Source organism: Bos indicus, chromosome 24 (assembly GCF_029378745.1).
Source record: "Bos indicus isolate NIAB-ARS_2022 breed Sahiwal x Tharparkar chromosome 24, NIAB-ARS_B.indTharparkar_mat_pri_1.0, whole genome shotgun sequence".
Classification (NCBI taxonomy): Eukaryota; Metazoa; Chordata; class Mammalia; order Artiodactyla; family Bovidae; genus Bos; species Bos indicus.
The window spans coordinates 11195495-11216943 of NC_091783.1; the positions used below are offsets into that span (position 1 = coordinate 11195495).

General features: G+C 37.5%; 1 protein-coding gene across 1 annotated transcript in view; it reads right to left on the minus strand.

Moving 5' to 3' along the window:
• CDH7 (cadherin 7) overlaps window positions 1-21449 on the minus strand; it is a 149247-nt gene that overhangs the window by 3688 nt on the left and 124110 nt on the right. Inside the window, exons 8-11 of the mRNA XM_019987011.2 lie at window positions 19307-19443; window positions 16720-16841; window positions 15666-15783; window positions 12388-12639 (exon numbers count right to left, since the gene is read on the minus strand). Coding sequence (XP_019842570.2) covers window positions 12388-12639; window positions 15666-15783; window positions 16720-16841; window positions 19307-19443 — 629 coding nt within the window. The remainder of the gene's footprint in view (window positions 1-12387; window positions 12640-15665; window positions 15784-16719; window positions 16842-19306; window positions 19444-21449) is intronic.

Below are 21449 nucleotides of genomic sequence, written 5' to 3' on the forward strand. Positions count from 1 at the left end.
CCTGGAGAATCCCAGGGACGGGGGAGCCTGGTGGGCTCCCGTCTATGGGGTCGCACAGAGTTGGATATGACTGAAGCGACTTAGCAGCAGCAGCAGCAGCAGCATGCATAGTATCAGTAGTGTATACACCAGTCCCAATCCATCCTATCCTCCTCTTCCCCCTTGATGTCCATACATTTCTAGTCTATATCCGTGCCTCTTTCTCCTTTGCAAATAAGATCATCTACCTCGCTTTTCTCAAACTGAATGTGCACTTTTGCGCCTCTTAAGAAATACAGTTGGCCTTCTGGATCGGCAGGTTCCACATCCAAAGATTCAACCAAACTTAGATTGAAACTTTTTTTTTGTTTTTCAATTTCAGGAAGTTCCAAAGAGCAAAACTTGAATTTGCTTCACTTAGGCTACAATTTATACAACATTTACGTTGAATTTGCAGCTACTGACATAACGTTTACATTGTATTGGGTGTTAGAGATGATCTGAAGTAAAGCGGAAGATGTACATGGGTGATATGTAAATATTACACCATTTTACGTAAAGGACTTGAGCGTTCTTGACTTCGGGAATCAGCTCCCCACAGATGCAGCTGGACAACTGTATACACGAATGATGACTGTTGCTCTGCTCTGGCTACGAGTTACTTAATGCTGCTTGACTTGGGAACATATTAGATTTCATGGCCTACGAATTAAAATGAAGTAGAAAGGCATTCTTGGATTTTAGAATTCAAAAATATATAATCATTAGTGAAAGTCAGTGAATTATCTTTGGCTACAAAAAAGATATCCTTTTAACAATTTTAATCACAAGAACTGTTTTCCTGGAAGGTCTGGAAGTCCCAAAATATATACTGAGTGGATTACTGTTTGAGGTATATTACTCTCAGCAGTTTAAAAAGAAGTTTATATTTAAAATACCCTTTAAGGTTTTTCTTTGGCATTAAGAACACATTTGAGAACAAAAATATAAAACTAAGAAAGACATCAAAGTAATTTGGAGTAATTAAAGGTAATGAGTAGGGGTGAAGCATATTCCAGCCTTCACCCTCAATTTGTTTTAAAAAGCAAAATCTAAACATGAATTAATTTTAACCATTTTGTTATCGTCAATGAAAAGTATATGCTTTCTTAGGCATGTGTTTGCTATTTGTTTTCCATCATCAGTAGGAATGTGACTGACAAAAATAATCTTACTGGGGATCTTTAGAAATAGGGGGAAGCCACTTGCTTATTGCAGTACTTTTTTACTTCCTTTACTTCCTTTCCTGTTTGACCCTGGTTCCCCCACAACTGTAGGTTGCTTTACCTGCAACCTACAGTTTAGGAACTGATATACATTTCTGAGCTTTCTGCCCACTTTCTCCTGTTGCCATGGCACATAAATGCTTTTCTCTTCATCTTTCTTTCATCTTATTTACTACACTTGAATGTTTTCAACTGGCTTCATCAAAGTAGCAGATGTGTAATTCCAAAACCCATGGTTTTGAAATGAATGAGGCATCATTCATTTCCTGTCTATTCCCATAAATACTCTGCTGTGTAGAGTATTTGCTCTTTGCTAAGTAGATTCCCAGCCCTGTCCCTTTTTGTCTTCTGAATATTATCATGTCCACCACTCCAGAGCCTTTTAGTTTTCAAGCTCCATGCCAGAATGCTACAGCAAAAACATGTTCACAAAAGATCAATATGTTTCTGTTGTAACATTCTGGTATCAAACTTGAAAATTAACATATAGCTTTGGTGTCAAGCAGGCCTTTGATAAAAGTCCATTCTTTCCTGATATTAGCTGCGTGATATTTGCCCAGTAGTTACAACTTGGACAAGTCACTTAATCTGAACCTAGCCATATGTGATAGTGATAGCCAACTTCTGTGCTCACAGTGGGGACTAGAGAGATCAAAGAGATTCGGGAATCATGTACGGAGATGAGCAACAGGCCAGGCACTTGCTGTTGTGCAACAGAGATGTGTTCATAGTTATCCTGTGACCTACAAGAACATTCATGCAAACTTCTGTGAACACAGCAAGTGAAGACGTTGTGTTTCTCCCCTGAGGGAAAACCAAGAATGAAGTTAGGTAATAAGCAAAGTAGAAGGCATATCAAGCTTATGGCAAGACCTATGCCTAACAATGAAATGGGAGAGAAAAAAAAACAGTAAAGTAAGATGATGGTCTGAATGCAGAATATCAGCTGACCTTCCCAGTAATTCTCTGGAATAAGTCTTTTCCCACTAGCAGATTATCTCAGACACGAAATAATCTCTCTGTGGTCAACATGATAATCTGGGTTGAGTAGTACTCCCATCTATCTTCAAAGCCTTTGCACTTTCTCTCATGCTGTCAGCTTAGAACTTCATAGACGTTCTAATAGAGATAAAAGCTGAGAACTCAGGTAAAAGTTGCTAGAACCCAGAAAGACACATCAGGAAATTTAGATTTATATACTTTAGTTTCTGAAACTTTTTTATATGGTCTGCTAGAAACAAAAATAATTGCAGCAGAAAGTTTAACCAACAAAGACTTCTCATTAAGAAGTCAAACCGAGTTAAGACACAGAAAGCAAAGGTGAGTATCCAAAGAATTGTGATGGGTGGACTGTTGGAAGCAGTTGAAAATGAGAAATACGCCACACAAAGTGGGGCGCTGGGATGGAGCAAATGTTCAACTGAGCACAGAAGGATGGAAGAAGTGACGGCATAAGAGTAATGAGGGTATGAAGAAGGGTAGAATTAGACGTAAGAATTAGATGTTATTTTCATTTAAGTCAGTACCTTAGAAGACAAAATATTTCAAAATTCTCAATTCTCTTTCTTTCATATAAGTACAATGGATCTTGTCATATATTATCTACATCTTACAATTATTTATTATGCTCTGTTGTAAATGTATTTTCAAACTTGCCTTCTGACCTTCAATTACAGTGTTTAGGAAAAGTGAAACCTGAGAACCCATGGGTGCCTCAGCCCATGGGGACAATACCCATTTAGGATATTAATATCTTATGAAGTTTGTTGTATTTCCCAGTCTTGCCTGGGGCTGAGAATAAATGGAAAGTCTTTTAGAAGGTTAGACAGTTTAACATTTCAATGACTTGGGAGAATATTAATTTCTAACTACTTGAGCATGTATAAAAAATAAATTTTAACCTTTACGGAGAAGAAGTATTAACTGCTCTTCAGTGGCTATGGAGATAATCCCTGTATTAAAAGGAATATTTTCTGCCTAAGTAAGCACAAGATTATATATTTTAAAATGCTTTATCACATGTCTTTCTGTCATATGAACTATACGTCTGAGTGGAGACAAAAGAAAAGATTTAGGCCTAGTTGGAGCCTAGACATGCACATGTATCGTGCTTGTTCATGAATTTATACTCCACTTCACAAATATGAGTTAACCATTTAGTACATGACTTTGACATAGTTATACAATGTTGTGCATACAAGTAAACATACATTTCCTCATGGAACTTAGAATTAAAGTAAAGTGAAAGTGAAGTCACTCAGTCATGTTCGACTCTTTGCGACCACATGGACTGTAGCCCACCAGGCTCCTCCGTCCATGGGATTTTCCAGGCAAGAATACTGGAGTGGGGTGCCATTTCCTTCTCCAAGGGATCTTCCTGACCCAGGGATAGAACCCCGGTCTCCTGCATTGTAGGCAGATGCTTTACCATCTGCTCCACCAGGGAAGTCCTTAGAATTAAATGGGTGGACAAATATTCATCAAATAAAGACAACTGTATGTAAAAGAAAAACAGTGATAATTATTCCAAAAGAGGAAAATATGATCTTACAAGGATATATTAGAGCTTCCTCGTGGCTCAATTGGGAGAGAATCTGCCTGGTAATGCAGGAGACCCAGGTTCAATCCCTACGTCGGGAAGATCCCCTGGAAAAGGAAATGGCTACCCATTCCAGTATTCTTGCCTGGGAAATCCCATGTACAGAGGAGCCTGGCAGGCTACCATTCACAGGGTTGCAGCAGTTAGACACAACTTAGTGATTCCACCACCACCACCAAGGATATATTAACCTATTAGGGGAAACAGATCAGAAGCAGAAGAAGTAACAGGCTAACTGAAGCCTGAGGGTCAAGAGGTGAGATGAAAGAGTATTCTGGGCACAGTCAACCAGCGAACAAAAGTGTGAGACCAACATAGGGGAAGAGTAAAGACAGACATGGGAGGAAGCCAGGAGACGTAGGCAGTAGCAAGGGTTAAGGAGAGCATGGTATGATCAGGTTTGTTTCTAGAAGAAAAGTCATTCTGATTAGACTAAGGAGGCAGGGAAGAGTAGATGTGAGAAAGGAAGTTGGAACACTCTTAGAGCAGAAAATGTGTCATGTTGACCTACATTTCTGATTGTAGAATTCAGTTTCCTAACATTCGATTTCAACATTTTCCGAGTATCCCAGTGTGTAGGAAATAGTGCTGGGTACTGGCCAAATATAGCAAGAGTGATTCCCACATCCCAGCAGCTCCCTGTGGAGGCTATATATACACATATAAATATAGTACAAATCGTCATGCGACTCGCTGTAAGAAAATACAGGCATGCATGGGTGCCAAGAAGCAGGCGGACCGGGAGAGTACCAGTCTCTAAAGATGTAGAAAAATTTAGAAGTTCACACTGTAAGTTAGTAAACTCTTCTTTTTCTAATTTTTTTTTTTTTTTTTTGTATTGGGGTGTAGCCGATTAACAATGCTGTGATAGTTCAGATGAATAGAGAAGGGACTCAGCCATACATATACACGTATTCATGCTCCCCCAAGCCCTTTTCCCATCCAGGCTGCCACAGAACATTGAGCAGAGTTCCTTGTGCTATACAGTAGGTCCTTGTTGGTGATCCTTTTTAAATACGGCAGCGTGCACATGTCCATCCCAAACTCCCTAACTCTCCCTTCAGTGAACTCTTTTTCCAACCTTCACTGTGGTGTGTGTCAGATACACATCTAGATATTTAACCTGGAACATGGTTTTTATTGAATCACCTTGGCAGTATTTTGGTCCTACTTTTCTAACCCACTTCCCACAGGCTAACAACAGAATTATTTGCCCAGAACTTGATAGAATTCTGCAGATGTAATCTGATGACCACAAAATAGTACTAAGTTCTAAATAAGGCTACTTCTACTAAAGAACAACGTTTTCCATTCACGTATTAACATATTAAACATTCAGTCTGGGGCTCATTTTAAACCACAGTCATGTAAATTACCTTCCAGTCGGTTTTCCCCATGCTTAAAAATCTGTAAAGGATTTTTAAGGTGCATATGTAAAGCAGTTAACTATCACTTTCTTAAGTGTACCCCATTGTTTATAGACTACTTCCAAAAAGTAAATGTCTGAGTATCACTTAATTCAACAATAATTTTTACAGAGCACAGATTTTCTAAAGCTATAAGCCCTAGAAGGGCAGTGATGCTGTTCCACACAGATATACCTAAAGCAAAAGAACAATACTCGACAGTATGATTTCAATAAATGTTTGTTAAATTGACAAACAGGTAAGATACTATGGTGATATGCAGATAGCTCTTGCCATTAAGTTCAATAACTTAAATAAGAAAAAGCAATTATTATATAATGCAATAGTTACAGAGCATTATAACATATGCTAAGAATATATGGATGGAAACGTTTAGCCAGGATGCTCAGAGAATGCCTCACAGAAGAGATGACAGTAAGGTAAGAGGTGATGGATGAACCAGCCTTCACCAAGAAATATTATTTGCTCTATGGTCTTTATAAACATTCAGAATGTATTAGTCATAAAAGGCTGTCTGAATCTTCACTACTCAATGCGGCAGCCACGGATGGTGAATGAGTATTTGAAATGCGGCTATCACTATTTCAGATTGCTCTAAGTGTAAAATGTACATGTGATGTTAAAGACAATTTTTAAGTAAAATATAATAATAACTGATTACATGTTAAGATTACAATAGTTTGTTCATACTGCTTTAATATATTGTTAGCATTTATTTCACTTTAAAAACTATTTTTTCTAACGAGGTTCCCTTGAAAAGTTAAAATCACACATGTGATTCACATGTGTTTCTTCTGGACAGTCGATTTAAACAAAAGATTTGAAAATACCAGAAAAATCGTAATTGCATATGGTCTTATGATTATAGTAGGGGATTTAATTACCAAATGACATATTGAATAGTGAAATAGCTATCATACTACAATTATTACTCTATTAGGTATAAGTGAAAAACAACCTAAATGAAAAATTGTTATTAGCATAATCAGAATACAAGTTCAGTAATTAATTATAAATAATTATTCACATCAATGGGCAAGTAGAACTTAGCTTTTTAATAACTTCTACCTCCCCCTACTTCAAGTTTCCTTCTCTCCAAAATGGAGATAATATTGAAAGAAAGTATTTCACAGTAACTTTATGAAGATTAAGTGAATTTATATTTGCATCATGCTTAAACAGTGCTACACAAAGTAAGCACTATCTGATTTGGTTTAAAATGTCATTTTTTCTGAATTTCTATAATAAATTCTTACACACTCCAGTTCCTATTTCTTTGGTCTTGCTAAAATTTGAATCATATAACTGATGCACAGAATGAAACATACACTTTACCATTCACACACATATGATTTTGATAACCCTAGTTAATTTAGTGGATGTGTTTGATTAGCTACTCTCTTCCATTTAGTGGAATAACAGATACTGGGCCTATTCATGAAGAGCATAAAATGTAAAACAAATGTAGTAACATAAGTAGAATGCAATAAGTACTATTCACCAGTTCACCCCAAAATATTTTTTCTTCTGGGTGCCCTATGCTAGGCTTTGAGAACATAATGGTTTTACAAAAGAGAGATTAAGATCATTACTTTCAAGGTTTTTTTTTAAATTTGAGCACGATAAACATTTACCAACTATGATACCCACTACAAAGGAAACACACTGGTTTTGTAATAAAGAACTGTGGGCATGAGGAGCACCTAATTTAATCAGGACATTCCCTCTTTCAAAGTAATACTGAACTGGGGCACTAAGAATAGTAAGAATCCAACAGTTAGAGGAAGCTGGAAGAAGGTCTCAGGAACAGGGTGGCACATTTGAACTTCATGGAAAGAAAGGCCAGGTGGTTCTTCCTACTGGGTGAGTGAGGGATCAGTGTAATGTCATCGAGACATGAGCAGGTGTCAGAAGGTGCCTTGCTTTGTGGGCTTGAGGAACATCTGGATTTTATGTAAGTATATTTAATGCTTCTGAGATGTTTCAAGCAATGAAATAATTTGTTTTAAAAAGTGATATGACAGGAAAAATACAGGGCTACTAGTGAAGTCAGGCTGTGATCACAGAGAGATGTCATTGGAAATGACACCTAAGAAAAGATGGAAAGGATGAGAGAAGTCAGCTTACCACTTTGTCTGGATCTATGTGCTGTGTAATCAGATATATGCAGATTCCCAGAAGAGAGGGCCCACGTTTGGATTTGCACTTATGAACCCACACTTCCCAGGTAGCTCAGTGGGAAAGAATTCGCCTGCCAATACAGGAGACACGGGTTCGATCCCTGGGTCAGGAAGATCGCCTGGAGGAGGAAATGGCAACCCACTCCAGTATTCTTGCCTGGAGAATCCCATGGACAGAGGAGCCTGGTGGGCTACAGTCCATGGGATCTTAAAGTTGGACACGACTGAGCTTGCATGCATACGCACAGCCTAGGCAGAGTCACCTATTACTTATACTCACAAACAATAAAGAGCTGTAATTAATAAAATCCAAGTGTATGATTCAGATAGATATCAAACATAGCATTTTTAACTGAAATTTAAACTGCATTTTAGCAAAGCTTCTATGAAATCTCTACTACAATAATTTTTTTTTTTTCCTCTTTAGGCTGGATCTCAAATAAAGGCCTCAAACTGTAGAATATTTTGAAATGGGAATATTCAGGTCCAACAGAAATACAAATTAGGGATAATGACAAAAATCAAATGTTCTTTTCTACTACTGAGTACACCCAAACACCCATGGATTCATTTGGTATCATGTATGATATATGCCTTGTCTATGTCAGATCACGATTTTCTGAGATGCTACATATATACAATGATGAAACACTGCTCAGTCATTGCCTCCAAAAGCAGGAGTCCACCAGACGAGATAGATGAGTAGACAATCTGGTTTGCATTCATCAGCCAGGAAAGATGCTTTAAGATTGTTTTGCTGCCTTAGGAACAGCACCCCACTTGGACTCAGGAGCAAAGCAGGTTAAGTGCTGAATACAAAAAGGAGTTACTGCTTGTTGGATTCCGGGGAGAGGTATTCCAAGCAAGAGAACAAAGCTTTTAAGAAGACATACAAAACAAAAGAGGATGAGTCTGACAAAGTGCTGCTCTGCAATCTGACTAAAGTACACTGTGAGTGGAAAGAGAGAGGTTCACCTGAGAGGGAGCAGTCAGGTCATAGAAAGAAGGTGATTCTAGTCTGTAGGCAATGGGGAGCCACAGAAATTTTAAGCTGGGCGTGTTGCAATCACATCTGCTTTTAAAAAGCTTACTCTGTGTTTCCATTAGGTTGGAGCTGATAGAGACTAAGGGAGCTGCCATTAATTCGGGGGGTGGGCGAGGGGAGATGGACCCTGGCCAAAATCAGGTAGAGTATTAAGGGAGCGAAAGACACAGATTCAAGAATCAAAGTGAAATTAACAGCACTTAGGGGCTGACTGGCTACAGAGGATGGGACAGAAGAGTGCAGGCTGACCAATTCCACTCAAAAAACACACAAGTAGGGACCAAATCAAGAGAAGAGGCAGGGACACAGGAAGATTGTTCAGTGCATGATAATTTCAGACTTCTTGTGTCAGCAGTCTGGCAGAACAATGTTCTAGTTCTGTTTAAGATCCAAGCCAGAGATTTGCAAATCATCTGCATATATGAGATACTGCCTTCCAGGCCTCACGACAGGAAGAAGTCTAATCGCAACTGAAATTGATCTTACCATTCCCTAAAACAAGTATCACAAAGTTCCTCTCCATTAACTATGTGAGTTAGAATTATTTCACTTAAGGCTCATGTGAGACAGAAAAACTGACCTAAGTACAATATTTACCTAAAGACAGCTAGTGTATTTTGGTTGCCATGAAGAATAAGCTCACATTTAACATACTCCCAAGCTTGAGAGAACACATTTAAGATTGTCTAAGTGGAGGACACTTTAAATTAGACAGAGTTCACCAAAGCCCTAAAGCCACTAGGCGAAACAATCTAAGATAGACCTGCCATATATACAGATCAACAGGTGGTTCCCAGAGGCATGCAAGTCTTTCAAACTAGAAAATACTTATGGAAAAATATCTTATAAAGGATATCCCCAAGGAAGTCTGGGCTGTGTTTAGGTCTTGGCTCTGACACCTTATAATGTTGTGTATGTCTCCTCTAATATACATATAATTTTCTCATGCAAAATGTAGGCATGGTGGTGGCTTAGTTGCTCAGTTGTGTCCAATTCTTGTGACCCCATGGACTGTAGCCTGCCAGGCTCCTCTGTCCAGGGGATTCTCCAGACAAGAATACTGGAGTGGGTTGCCATTCCCTCCTCCAGGGGATCTTCCTCACCCAGGAATCAAACCTGGGTCTCCTGCATTGCAGGCAGATGCTTTACTGACTGAGCTACGAGTGAGCGCTAACGTCTAGCACTTAGTACCATCTCATTCAATGAGATTCTTTTTTTAGTATGTTTGCACTTGTTTGAAAGAGGAACACAGCTGCTGCTCTAAGTAGGCCACTGGAATCTGCCTGTTATTATCACTACGTCTGCTACGTTGTTATGTTTTATCTTTACAGATCACAATGCAGATTCATCTTTTACATATAGTCCTCACTTTTTTCTTTGCAATTTAATATTTTTACTTAAGTACTACTATCATTTATAAAGCCAGGAAAATATTTTATTATTGTACTAAATTATGAGTGGTCTCCACAGTTAAGAGCAGAGGAAAATACTGTTAAGGTCTTTTCAAGGAAGAAAAGTGAAAAGAAGCATGAAACCTAAACATCCAGCTGCCAAACCTGGACACACTGGAAGAGCACTAATTTCATGAGGTGGACAGTGATTTCCACAAATGCCTTCTAAAAACTAAAGGTGGGCCAGTCTAACTAATCTCCGTTGTGTCTGAGGAACCGAGAGCTAGAAGGGATGTTATAGAACTTGAGGTTCTTGGACCTAAAGATCCAAATAGGGAAAAAACAAAAAGTAATATAAATGCATATAACTTAATATAAATATAAGCAACTAACAAGGGATTTAATCTCCAAACAGCTCAATCAAAAAAATGGGCAGATATAAATAGACATTTCTCCAAAGAAGACATACAGATGGCCAAGAGGCATGTGAAAGTCAGACAAATATCAAGTAATAGCACTTACATGTGGAATCTAATTTTAAAGTGATGCAAATGAACTTATTTATAAAACAGACTCACAGATCTCAAAATCAAACTTATGATTACCAAAGGGGAAACACAGGGATAAGGGATAAAATAGGGGATTGGGATTAATATATACACACTATAAAAGAGAGAACCAACAAGGACCTACTGTACAGCACAGGGAATTCCGCTCAGTATTCTGTAATAAGCTATATGGGAAAAGAATCTGAAAAAGAATGGACATAGATAGATGTAAAAACTGATTCGCTTTGTTATACACCTGAAGCAACATCGTAAGTCAAAAAAACAGTACTCCAATAAAATTAAAAAAACACACATGAAGGAAAATATTTATCTTCTAGGTTATCCAGCTACTATAAAATAAACATACAAATTACCTTTTATTAACATGTTTTGAAATCTGGTAAAGAAATAATAAGCAGTTTGCAATGGTCCAATCTTTTTCAAAACTGACTCTAGTCCTTTACATTATATTCAGAATTTAATTGGGAGTTACTTGCCATTTCTAATGAATTTCTAAGTTTTGGCCATCTATATGAAGCTATAGGGAAAAAATAGCTAGTGCTCATCTAGATTTGGTTAGCTGAAGGTAATAACTTCCATTTTCATGAGATTATTTCCACAGTGTATTAGTAAGTAGGTCTTACCTTGGTTAATAGGTTGAGAACTTGCTTTATCAATAATACTTAAAATTTACTGAATGCTCACTAGATGGTTGGCATGTGAATTATCATTTAATATCCACAACAGCCTTATGAGTTTAGCTATATTATTTTCTCCTTTGAGATTAAGAAGCTAGCCTTAGAAGAACTAATGCTCCCCCTGGTGAAGAGCTCGTATATGTTCAATCAACCAGTTGAGTCACTCAGTTCTGTCTGACTCTTTGCGACCCCATGGAATGCAGCACGCCAGGCTTCCCTGTCTATCACCAACTCCCAGAGCTTGCTCAAACTCATAGTATATGTTGGAGGCAGGCATAAAAGCTAGGTTTTACCTAACTTCATAAATCTTGCTTTTAAATGTTATACAATTATGATTCTCATTGCTAAATTCTGCTTTTACAAAACTATAAATGAATTTACAAATTATATTAAACCCCAAGAAAACACAAGAGTACAGGCTCAGATGCAATATTAAATGCTTACTGTCCTTGCTGTAGGTAACTATACTTTGCCTTCACAGAATGTAAAAGAATAAATCCATTACCCAATGCCCATGTTGGACACCTTCCAATTTTTAAAAGGATGCTGCATAATCTCTTATAAAACTGCAATTCTAATATGAGTTATAAATCAAGCTTAACCACATAATAAAGTAATCATGGAAAAGTACAATTACATATGTAAATTCTTCTTGGGAAATTTTGCATTGCTGAAATTGCAATCTTTTAAGCTTTGCAAATAATAAAATGTAATTTAAATCTTTTCTGAAAAGAGGCAGGATGTAAAGTCATCATTTCTTTTTTTTATGCCCTCATATTCATTGGTCTTTTAAAAAAAATTATGACGTATTTCAAACACACAGGTAAGAATAAAGACTAACATAAAGAATGTTCATGTCTTAAGGAGTTAAGTATTAGATTCCACTGAAGGCCATGATTTCTAAAATAAGCATATTGTCAAAATAACATAGAAAAGATTCTCTCTAGTCTAATAGAGACTCCTGAACTCTAAAATAAATAGGCTGGAGCATATGGCAAATGTTTTTTAAAATCTTAAAAAAAAAAAAAAAAAACATTTTAAACAGAAGCCATTTATCTTCACTGGTGTTTACAAAATAAAAATTGACAATTTCAGTTTTAAACATATCACTGGGAAGTGTGGCCAATGGTCATTCCTCTGTGAGCCAAACACCATGGGTTAGAATATCTGCGTGTATCCTCAGAATGTATGAAAAGTTCTGACCACTGGCAGTTGTGACTGCTCTTACAGAAAAAGCATCGCAAATGGTACCTACCCAATAAGGTCAAGACACAGGCCAGAATTGCGATCAGCGCTCCGGTGCTGAGGCCAGCAGGGAGGACGTAGGCCTCAGCGTTGCAGGTCTGGGCGACCCCGTCTGCGTCACAGTCACAGACGCGGATGGTGAGGGTGTTGGTGCTGCTGAGTGAAGGCGACCCGCTGTCCACGATGAAGATTGGCAGGTAATAGACAGACTGCTCCTGTCTCCGGAAACCATTTCTCCTGGTAAGAATTGAGGCTGTGTTGTCTACAGTGAAGAGAGCAAAAGTATAGAATACAAGATTTCTGATGGACCCTGTCCTACCAAATTTCATCTGACTTAAAGTCACTCTCTTTAGCTTCTTTTGAGCCGTATTTCCAAATACTGGTTCATTTGGATACATTTTTTAAAACTTACAACGTGCTACATGGTTAAGACCAAAGAAACAGTTATAAAGTAAAACTGAACAGAAAACTGTTTATACATCATTTATCATATTAAAAGTGTATACTAGATATAATTTTTACAATCTTAAATTTCAAACCATATGCTTATAGAAAGGATAATAATGATTAACAGGGTAAATACTTTTTGCAATGTCATTGAAGAAATAGGTGAAATTTTCAATCCACCCTTTCTTTGACAATTTCTAAGCCCAATACAGAAACAAGTAAAATAAGCCACTCTTATTTTAATTAAAAAGAGTATGCAAAGATATTCAAAACAGAAATTGTTATATAATTTTTAAAAATCTATACGGTCCATAGCATTACCAAAACATCATGTATATAACATTTTATCAGTCATAAATTAGGCCATTTGAAATTAATTTATATTCAGTATTTTATTTCATCTAAACAATTAGTTACTATGAAACTTTTAACAGTGGTAAGTCTGAATGACATAGCTGTATGATATAATTTTAATTTCTACATCAGAAACAGACTTTAAGTTACCTTACCTTAATTAATAAAGGAATTTCTGTGGTTTTAAAATTTATAGCAATTAATTAAAATACAATGGAAAAGAGGGAATGCCAGGACCAGAGTTTTATCTACTGTGCTTTAATATACAGTGTTATCAAAGAATTAACAATACTCTAATCAAAGAGCCAGCTGACATCTACTATCTCTAACAGCCCAGAAGAGCATACACTCATGAGACTGGAATTACAAATGTAGCAGGAAGAAAAGTGTTTGGTGTTCAGCTGGTAGGTTTCTATATAAACAAATCTTTTATTTTAAAATGTATGAATTCAAGAGCGTTCATTTAAAAACACATGGAGTTGAAGGATATTATGTTGAGCATGTTTCTGTAACTTAACACACACACACCTCTAGTCTGCCTCCCAACTGATCAGATGTTATACATATTTATGACTCGATACACAAAGGTTTTTCAAAGTTGTAGATTTGTAATCTAACATGCCTGGCATCAAATAACACACACACAACAAATTGGGGAGTACATGCTAAAATGTCCAATATCTGATATGTGATTTTTAAATTTATAGTAATGTTCCTATGATTGGGAAAGAGATCATAAAGTTCACCGTGTTCTCTATGTACCCTCTAAAATGCAAGCCAACATATGAACCGCTGTTCCTTCTTCCTGGTCCTTATGTTTTCCTCCAGGATTCCCATAAGCAAGGGCTTGACTTGGGAAAAGCTTTTAATTGTGTGGCTGGATGAATTCCTGGAAAATCCAACCCTTTTCGTTCTGTGCTGGTCCACAATCATGGTGGTACTGGCTGATGACATGTGGGGGAAATATTTAAGGCCCTCTGAGGCCTAAACTCCCCTCTGTGCAAGTGCTGAGAATGGCCTTTTCCAACTATGATGAAGGCAGAGAGTCTGGGATTACCCACACAGAGAATGTGCTTCCTTTTATGTTGCTAACGGGAAAAGGCAATATCCTCATTAAGCAGAGAGCAGCATCAGAAAAAATATTTTCAAGAATTTTTGAGGCCAAAGCTGAATTTTCTCCAGTTAAACAGTTGGTGGCTTCAGATAAAAGCACTTGCAACGTCCATTGTCTGAAAGCAAGTCTTTTTACTAAGTCAGATTGGACTAACACATTCTACGTTTGGTTTTTCTGAAACTTGATTCACATGTTAAAACTGAAAAATTACATTTTCTGTATTGTTGGGGTATATACTCCTCTCTGGTGGCTCAGACAGGAAAGAATCTGCCTGTAATGTGAGAGACCTGGGTTCAATCCCTGGGTTGGGAATATCCCCTGGAGAAGGAAATGGCAATCCACTCCAGTATTCTTGCCTGGAGAGTCCCATGAAGAAAGAAGTCTAGCAGGCTATAATCCACGTGGTTGCAAAGAGTTGGACACAACTGAGCAACTAACACTTTGAACTTTTGATATCTCCTCTCTCTGTTTACACACACACACACACACACACATCAAAGTTAGATAATAAATAGCAAGTTCTCATACTTCCTTGAAAAGTTTTTATGATTGTCTATATACTATCTATTGGAGAAGGAAATAGCAACCCACTCCAGTATTCTTGCCTGGAAAATTACATGGACAGAGGAGCCTGGCAGGCTATAGTCCATGGGATCACATAAGAATCAAACACAACTTAGTGACTAAATACACTATCTATATGGTTATAAGTGTGTGTGTTTATATAATTGAGCAAAACCAGAAACTAGCTACAGATGTTTGAAAACTATTTCTATAATGACCTTTATAAAACTGCTTTTCTTTGAAGCAGAGAAATGGGATTTGGAATGACAGGGAATTCGTTATTCCTTTTAAATTCTGTATTTCTTTGCATTAAGAGTATATTGTTTCCATGGATTACTTTTATGCTAAAAATGAAACAGTAACTGATGTTGACACTGAAAATACTATGTCAAAGGTGATTTAGGTTGAAATGTGTTAAGTCCAATTACTTTTCTAATGTCTCAAGTTATGCCTAGGTAATATAATCCTTACTAAGGCATTTAGCTGACCCTCAACTGATCAGATACTCTGGATAAAGAGCTTTGTATACAAAAAGGAAGCAAATAGCCAGAAATAAAAGACAGAGATGAATCCATCTTCTCCCCTCTTTGGATTTAGGCCTAAAATGATTTAAGTAGCAGTTTCTTCTTCATGACAGAAAATCCATAGATAAAAATTACTTGAGGGGCTCATTTCCCTTTAATTAATGTCCTTGCTGTTATGAAAAAGAAAAAAAAAAATCCCCATCAGCATTCCTGAGTGAGAAAAAGCCCTCTTGTTCAGAAAGCTCCTACCTGTTGCTTCCTCTGGTGACAACAGTTAAACCTTACCTTTGTTGTCTTTCAGTGAAAAGTTGTGGTTGTTCGTTGCATCCGTTGTTAAGCTGAAATAAAACTGGTGGCCGTTGGCTGGCTCGTCTTTATCGACAGCACTGACTTTCTGGATAACCTAGGAATAGACAGTGTAAAGCATGACAGCATGCTGTGCGCTCTGTGTTCTAAGCAGAGAACAGAGCAGCTTAACACTGGTGATAAATACCATCCTGCACAGTGAGCTGGGGAAGGGTCAGGAGTACTGAAATGAGGACTTCCCTGGTGGCTAAGATGGTAAAGAATCTGCCCACAATGTGGGAGACCTGGGTTTAGGGAAGATCCCCTGCAGAAGGAAATGGCAACCCACTCCAGTATTCTCACCTGGAAAACCCCATGAACAGAGAAGTCTGATGGGCTAGAGTCCACGGAATCGCAAAAAGTCAGACACAACTGAGTAACTAACATACATACAGATACGAATGCAATCTAAAAAGGGCTCTGAAAATCAACTCATGTTCTTTTCAAAATTCGTATTTGAACTGACTTTTGTGAACCTCAGAAATAGCTGGTTACCTTATCAGAAACATCACAAGACACTGACAATATGGATAAGCAGACCAAACCACAAGGAGCTACTACTACCACTGCGAAGTTACTTCAGTCATGTCCGACTCTGTGCGACCCCATAGACGGCAGACCACCAGGCACCCCCGTCTACACTCCACTAAATTCATGGAACTTCAAAGTATGTAAGCCCCGCTGTGTAACGTGGGAAATGGCCCAATCGAGCTTCACATGCTATATTTCTCTTTAAAAAAGCCTAAGCCCTTAACATCTACCATGGCTTTTACAATGCTTGCCTTTCTTCTGGAGGAATTTTTTCATCATCCCAATTAAACCAGAATTTGAAAGTTCCTTTAATATTAGTTTATACTATACATCAAAGTGTTAGTTTTGCTGAAACATGCTGATGATATTTCATCTTAAAGCTGGCAGGATTTCAAAGGCAAGTACCACTGGGTATTTTTAAAGAAATCACGAACAAGGAGGCTGGTATTCTGAAGCCTCTTACCTGGCCTGGCTGGGCGTTTTCACAAACAGTGGTCTCATAGTCCATGGCAAACTCAGGGGCATTGTCATTGATGTCAAGGATAGTGATTGCTACGTAGCCTCTTCCCACTTGAGATGGATTCTCTAGTAAAGAGGAAAAGATTTTCTCATTTACAGGCACACCTAGTTCTATTGTACTTTGCTTTGAATGTGCTTTGTAGAGATTGTGTGTTCTACAAGTTGAAGGTGTATGCCAACTCTTTTTTTTTTTTTGCACTCAGACAATTCATTCAGTGGATTTACATTTATATATATCAAAAAATAGTTTTGCGTAGCTTCAGAGTTCCAATACATTTTTTTGTCAACAACTCTGTTCAGAACACAGTTTATTAAAAAAATATTTTTTGAACCAAGGCTTATTTTGTCATCTCCAGATCTCCAGAGGAGAATGAATCTGATAAGAGGATTGGGTTATATCCTCTGGGTATATGAGTGAAGCACAAGACTGAGTCACAATCATGTCTTACCAAGTGATTGGGTACACCTATTAACAACTTTTAGGCTAGAGAAATCTATTCGAAATTCGTGCCATCATTTTCCCATTTCTAGTATGTTATTAATGCTTCTTTTTTCTTACTTCATTATTTTATTTTTTTTATTTTATACTTTTTTTATTTTATAAGGTGTATGCCAACTCTTCATCAAACATGTGCATCAGGCCCATTTCTGCAATAATACTGGCTCACCTACCTCATGTCTCTGTCACATTTTGGTAATTCTCAAAATATTTCAAAACTTATATTTATTATGTGTTATGGTACAGATGATACCACCCTTATGGCAGAAAGTGAAGAAGAACTAAAGAGCCTCTTGATGAAAGTGAAAGAGGAGAGTGAAAAAGTTGGCTTAAAGCTCAACATTCAGAAAACTAAGATCATGGCATCTGGTCCCATCACTTCATGGCAGATAGATGGGGAAACAGTGGAAACAATGGCTGACTTTATTTTTCTGGGCTCCAAAATCACTGCAGATGGTGATTGCAGCCATCAAATTAAAAGACACTTACTCCTTGGAAGGAAAGTTATGACCAACCTAGAAAGCATATTCAAAAGCAGAGACATTACTTTGCCAACAAAGGTCCGTCTAGTTAAGGCTATGGTTTTTCCAGTGGTCATGTATGAATGTGACAGTTGGACTGTGAAGAAAGCTGAGCGCCAAAGAATTGATGCTTTTGAACTGTGGTGTTGGAGAAGACTGAGAGTTCCTTAGACTGCAAGGAAATCCAAGCACTCCATCCTAAAGGAGATCAGTCCTGGGTGTTCATTGCAAGGACTGATGTTGAAGCTGAAACTCCAATATTTGGCCACCTGATGTGAAGAGCTGACTCATCTGAAAAGACCCTGATGCTGGGAAAGACTGAAAGCAGGAGGAGAGGGGGATGACAGAGGGTGAGATGGCTGGATGGCATCACCGACTCGATGGACATGGGTTTGGGCAAACTCCAGGAGTTGGTGATGGACAGGGAGGCCTGGCATGCTGCGGTTCATGGGGTCACAAAGAGTCAGACGCAACTGAGTGACTGAACTGAACTGAACTGATGGTGACCTCTGATGTTGCTAATATTCTTACATCTGAAGGTTCAGATGACAGCAGTCTTTAGCATTAAAATATTTCTTAAGGTGTCAGCATTGTTTCTCTAGACATAATGCTATTTATTGCACACCTTACAGAGTACTGATTAGTATAAGTGTCATATGCACTGAAAAACAAAACGTGACTCATCACTGTAATACTCACTTTAGTGCACGTGGCTGGCATTGAACCTGCAACCTCTGATCCCTGCTTGTGCTTAGACTAAAGCTATTACTCCAATGCCATCTTTCTTAAACTTATATTATGAACCATTAGAATCAATCAAAAATGTCTGCCTCTAAAGCACAAATCTAATAAGGAAATGACCATGTTTCATGTAAAATCTAGAATCATACATTGCAGATTTTAAAGGCAGCAAGAGAAATTCTGATCCAAATGTCATATACACACAGAGAGTGACAAAGAAGCCATGAATTTAAATATTATTCAATGTTAGAGCTCCTTTTGTATGAATATGTCTATAATATATACATATTACCTGTGTGTGTGTGTATATATATATATACACAGACATCATATTATAAACATGCATACAATGTATTTGTGCATTGTTCTCAAAGTTTTTCTCATCAAGGACCAAAATTAGTTTAATATGAGAATGCACAAACTTGAGTGTCTGGTTAGAGACCAGTTGACTATTTTTGTAAGCTCCTGGACTAACTCATGGCAGCATAGATGCAGCAATGAACTGTGACCACAAGACAAGAAGAAAGCGTCTAAGGGTAAATTAGGCCCATTATTTTATGGTAACTTCATTCCATTAACTTTCTAAGTATTAGCAAACCAAGTTAGAAAATGTAAATATATTTCACACCTTGAAACCAGGGAGTTTCACAATTTTACTGAATTCAAACAAGTATCTAGTAAAATTCAAGTTGAAATTATAAACTCATGGCAGCCCATTCTCCACTCTCAATGTCCTCCATCCTAATTTAATGTTAAACCTTACAACTTACGGCTCTCCATTGCAAGGACTGTGATATTGTGAACAGCGTTTGTCTCTCGATCCAAAGATTTGGCGGTTGTAATAACTCCACTGTTGGCATCGATATTGAAGTATCTCTCCAAATCTGTGTTTCTGTCAATTGAATACCTAATATTAAAAAAAAATAAAAAAGCACTTCAATATTTATGTCTGATTATAATTTGCTCTATTTATTTTGTTAATTGCACATCAAATCACCAAATTCTGCTGACTCCACGATCTGTCACATTAACATAGAATATGCCTAGTTTAAAACTGCATCAGTGTTCTAGTTGATTCATCATCTGCTTGTCAGTAACCTCTGCTTTTCTGTCCAACAGTGCAAAATAAAAACAATCATATAATTAGCATAATTATCTTCAAAGTAGATTTGAATATGCCATTATAAACTCTAAATAGTGGTTCCTAAAAAACATTTACAACATATTTTAGTATCCCTGTTCATGATTAGAGGTCCCTCTAAAATGACATGTATGTAGACAACTCACCCATTCACATGTACTGAGTAACATCTTGTGTTTTAATAACTCCAGCCTGATCGTAACCTTTCTTCTTTTTGTATCTCTTACTCAGGGACCACAGACATGTTTCAAAGCAGAACTGTGCACCGTGCAGAAAAGGGAGCCCTGGTACACTGTTGGTGGGAATGTAAATTGATACAACCACTAGAAAAAACAGTATGGAGGTTTCTTAAAAAAAAAAAAGAACCCACTCCTGGCCATATATATGGAGAAAATCACAATTTGATAAGATACGGATACCCGATATTCACTGCAGCACTATTTACAATAGCAAGACATGGAAGCAGCCTAAATGTCCATCAAAAGAGGAATGGATAAAGATGTGGTGCATACATTCAATAAAGTATTAATCAGCCATAGAAAAGGACAGAATAATGCCATTTGCAGCAACATGGATGAGGCTTAGAGATTGTAATACTGAGTGAAGTCAGATAGACAAATATCAAATGATACAGCTTATAATCTAAAAAAAGTATAAATGAACTTTTATAAAATAGAAGGTAGAGTCACAGATGTAGAAAACAAACTATGGTTACCAGGGGAAAAGCATGGAGGAATAAATTGAGACACTGGGATTGATATATACACAATATTATAAAATGGATAACTGAGTGCCGAAGAATTGATGCTTTTGAACTGTGGTATTGAAGAAGACTCTTGAGAGTCCCTTGGACTGCAAGGAGATCCAACCAGTCCATTCTGAAGGAGATCAGCCCTGGGATTTCTTTGGAAGGAATGATGCTGAAGCTGAAACTCCAGTACTTTGGCCACCTCATGCGAAGAGTTGACTCATTGGAAAAGACTCTGATGCTGGGAGGGATTGAGGGCAGGAGGAGAAGGGGACGACAGAGGATGAGATGGCTGGATGGCATCACTGACTCAATGGACGTGGGTCTCAGTGAACTCCGAGAGTTGGTGATGGACAGGGAGGCCTGGCGTGCTGCGATTCATGGGGTCGCAAAGAGTCAGACACGACTGAGCGACTGAACTGAACTGAATAAGGACCTACTATGTAGTACACGGAACTCTACTCAAAACTCTGTAATGGTCTACATGGGAAAAGGATCTAAAGAAAAAAAAAAAATTGGATATATGTATAACTGAACCACTTTGCTATATATCTGAAACAACACTGTAAATCAACTATAATCCAATATAAAATAAAAATCTTTAAAAATACCTCAAATTACATAAACATTTTGGTGTGTTAAAGCCTTTTCTCAAAATATCTGCAATCCAAACATTAGTGAAAAACTACTGCTCTACTTGTATTCTTATTCAATTATGCTTTTTTTTTTGTTCCATATACAAAATTCACCCTTTTCTCATTAATGACTATCTTCAAATGCACTCACAGTCTTTCTACTTGGGTGAAATAAGGACTGTCATTTAAAAACAAATGAATGAACAAATAAACACACACCCAATTTCAGAAAGTATTCTACGTTTCCTGAGTACTTTATTGGTGACTATTAAATAGAATCATGTACTACTACTCAGCTCTATAACAAGATGCCAGGAACATAAAAAGGAAAGAGAAGACATCAAAAAATGTTAGCAAAAAATTGACCACAAACCAGCAAACATTACTGT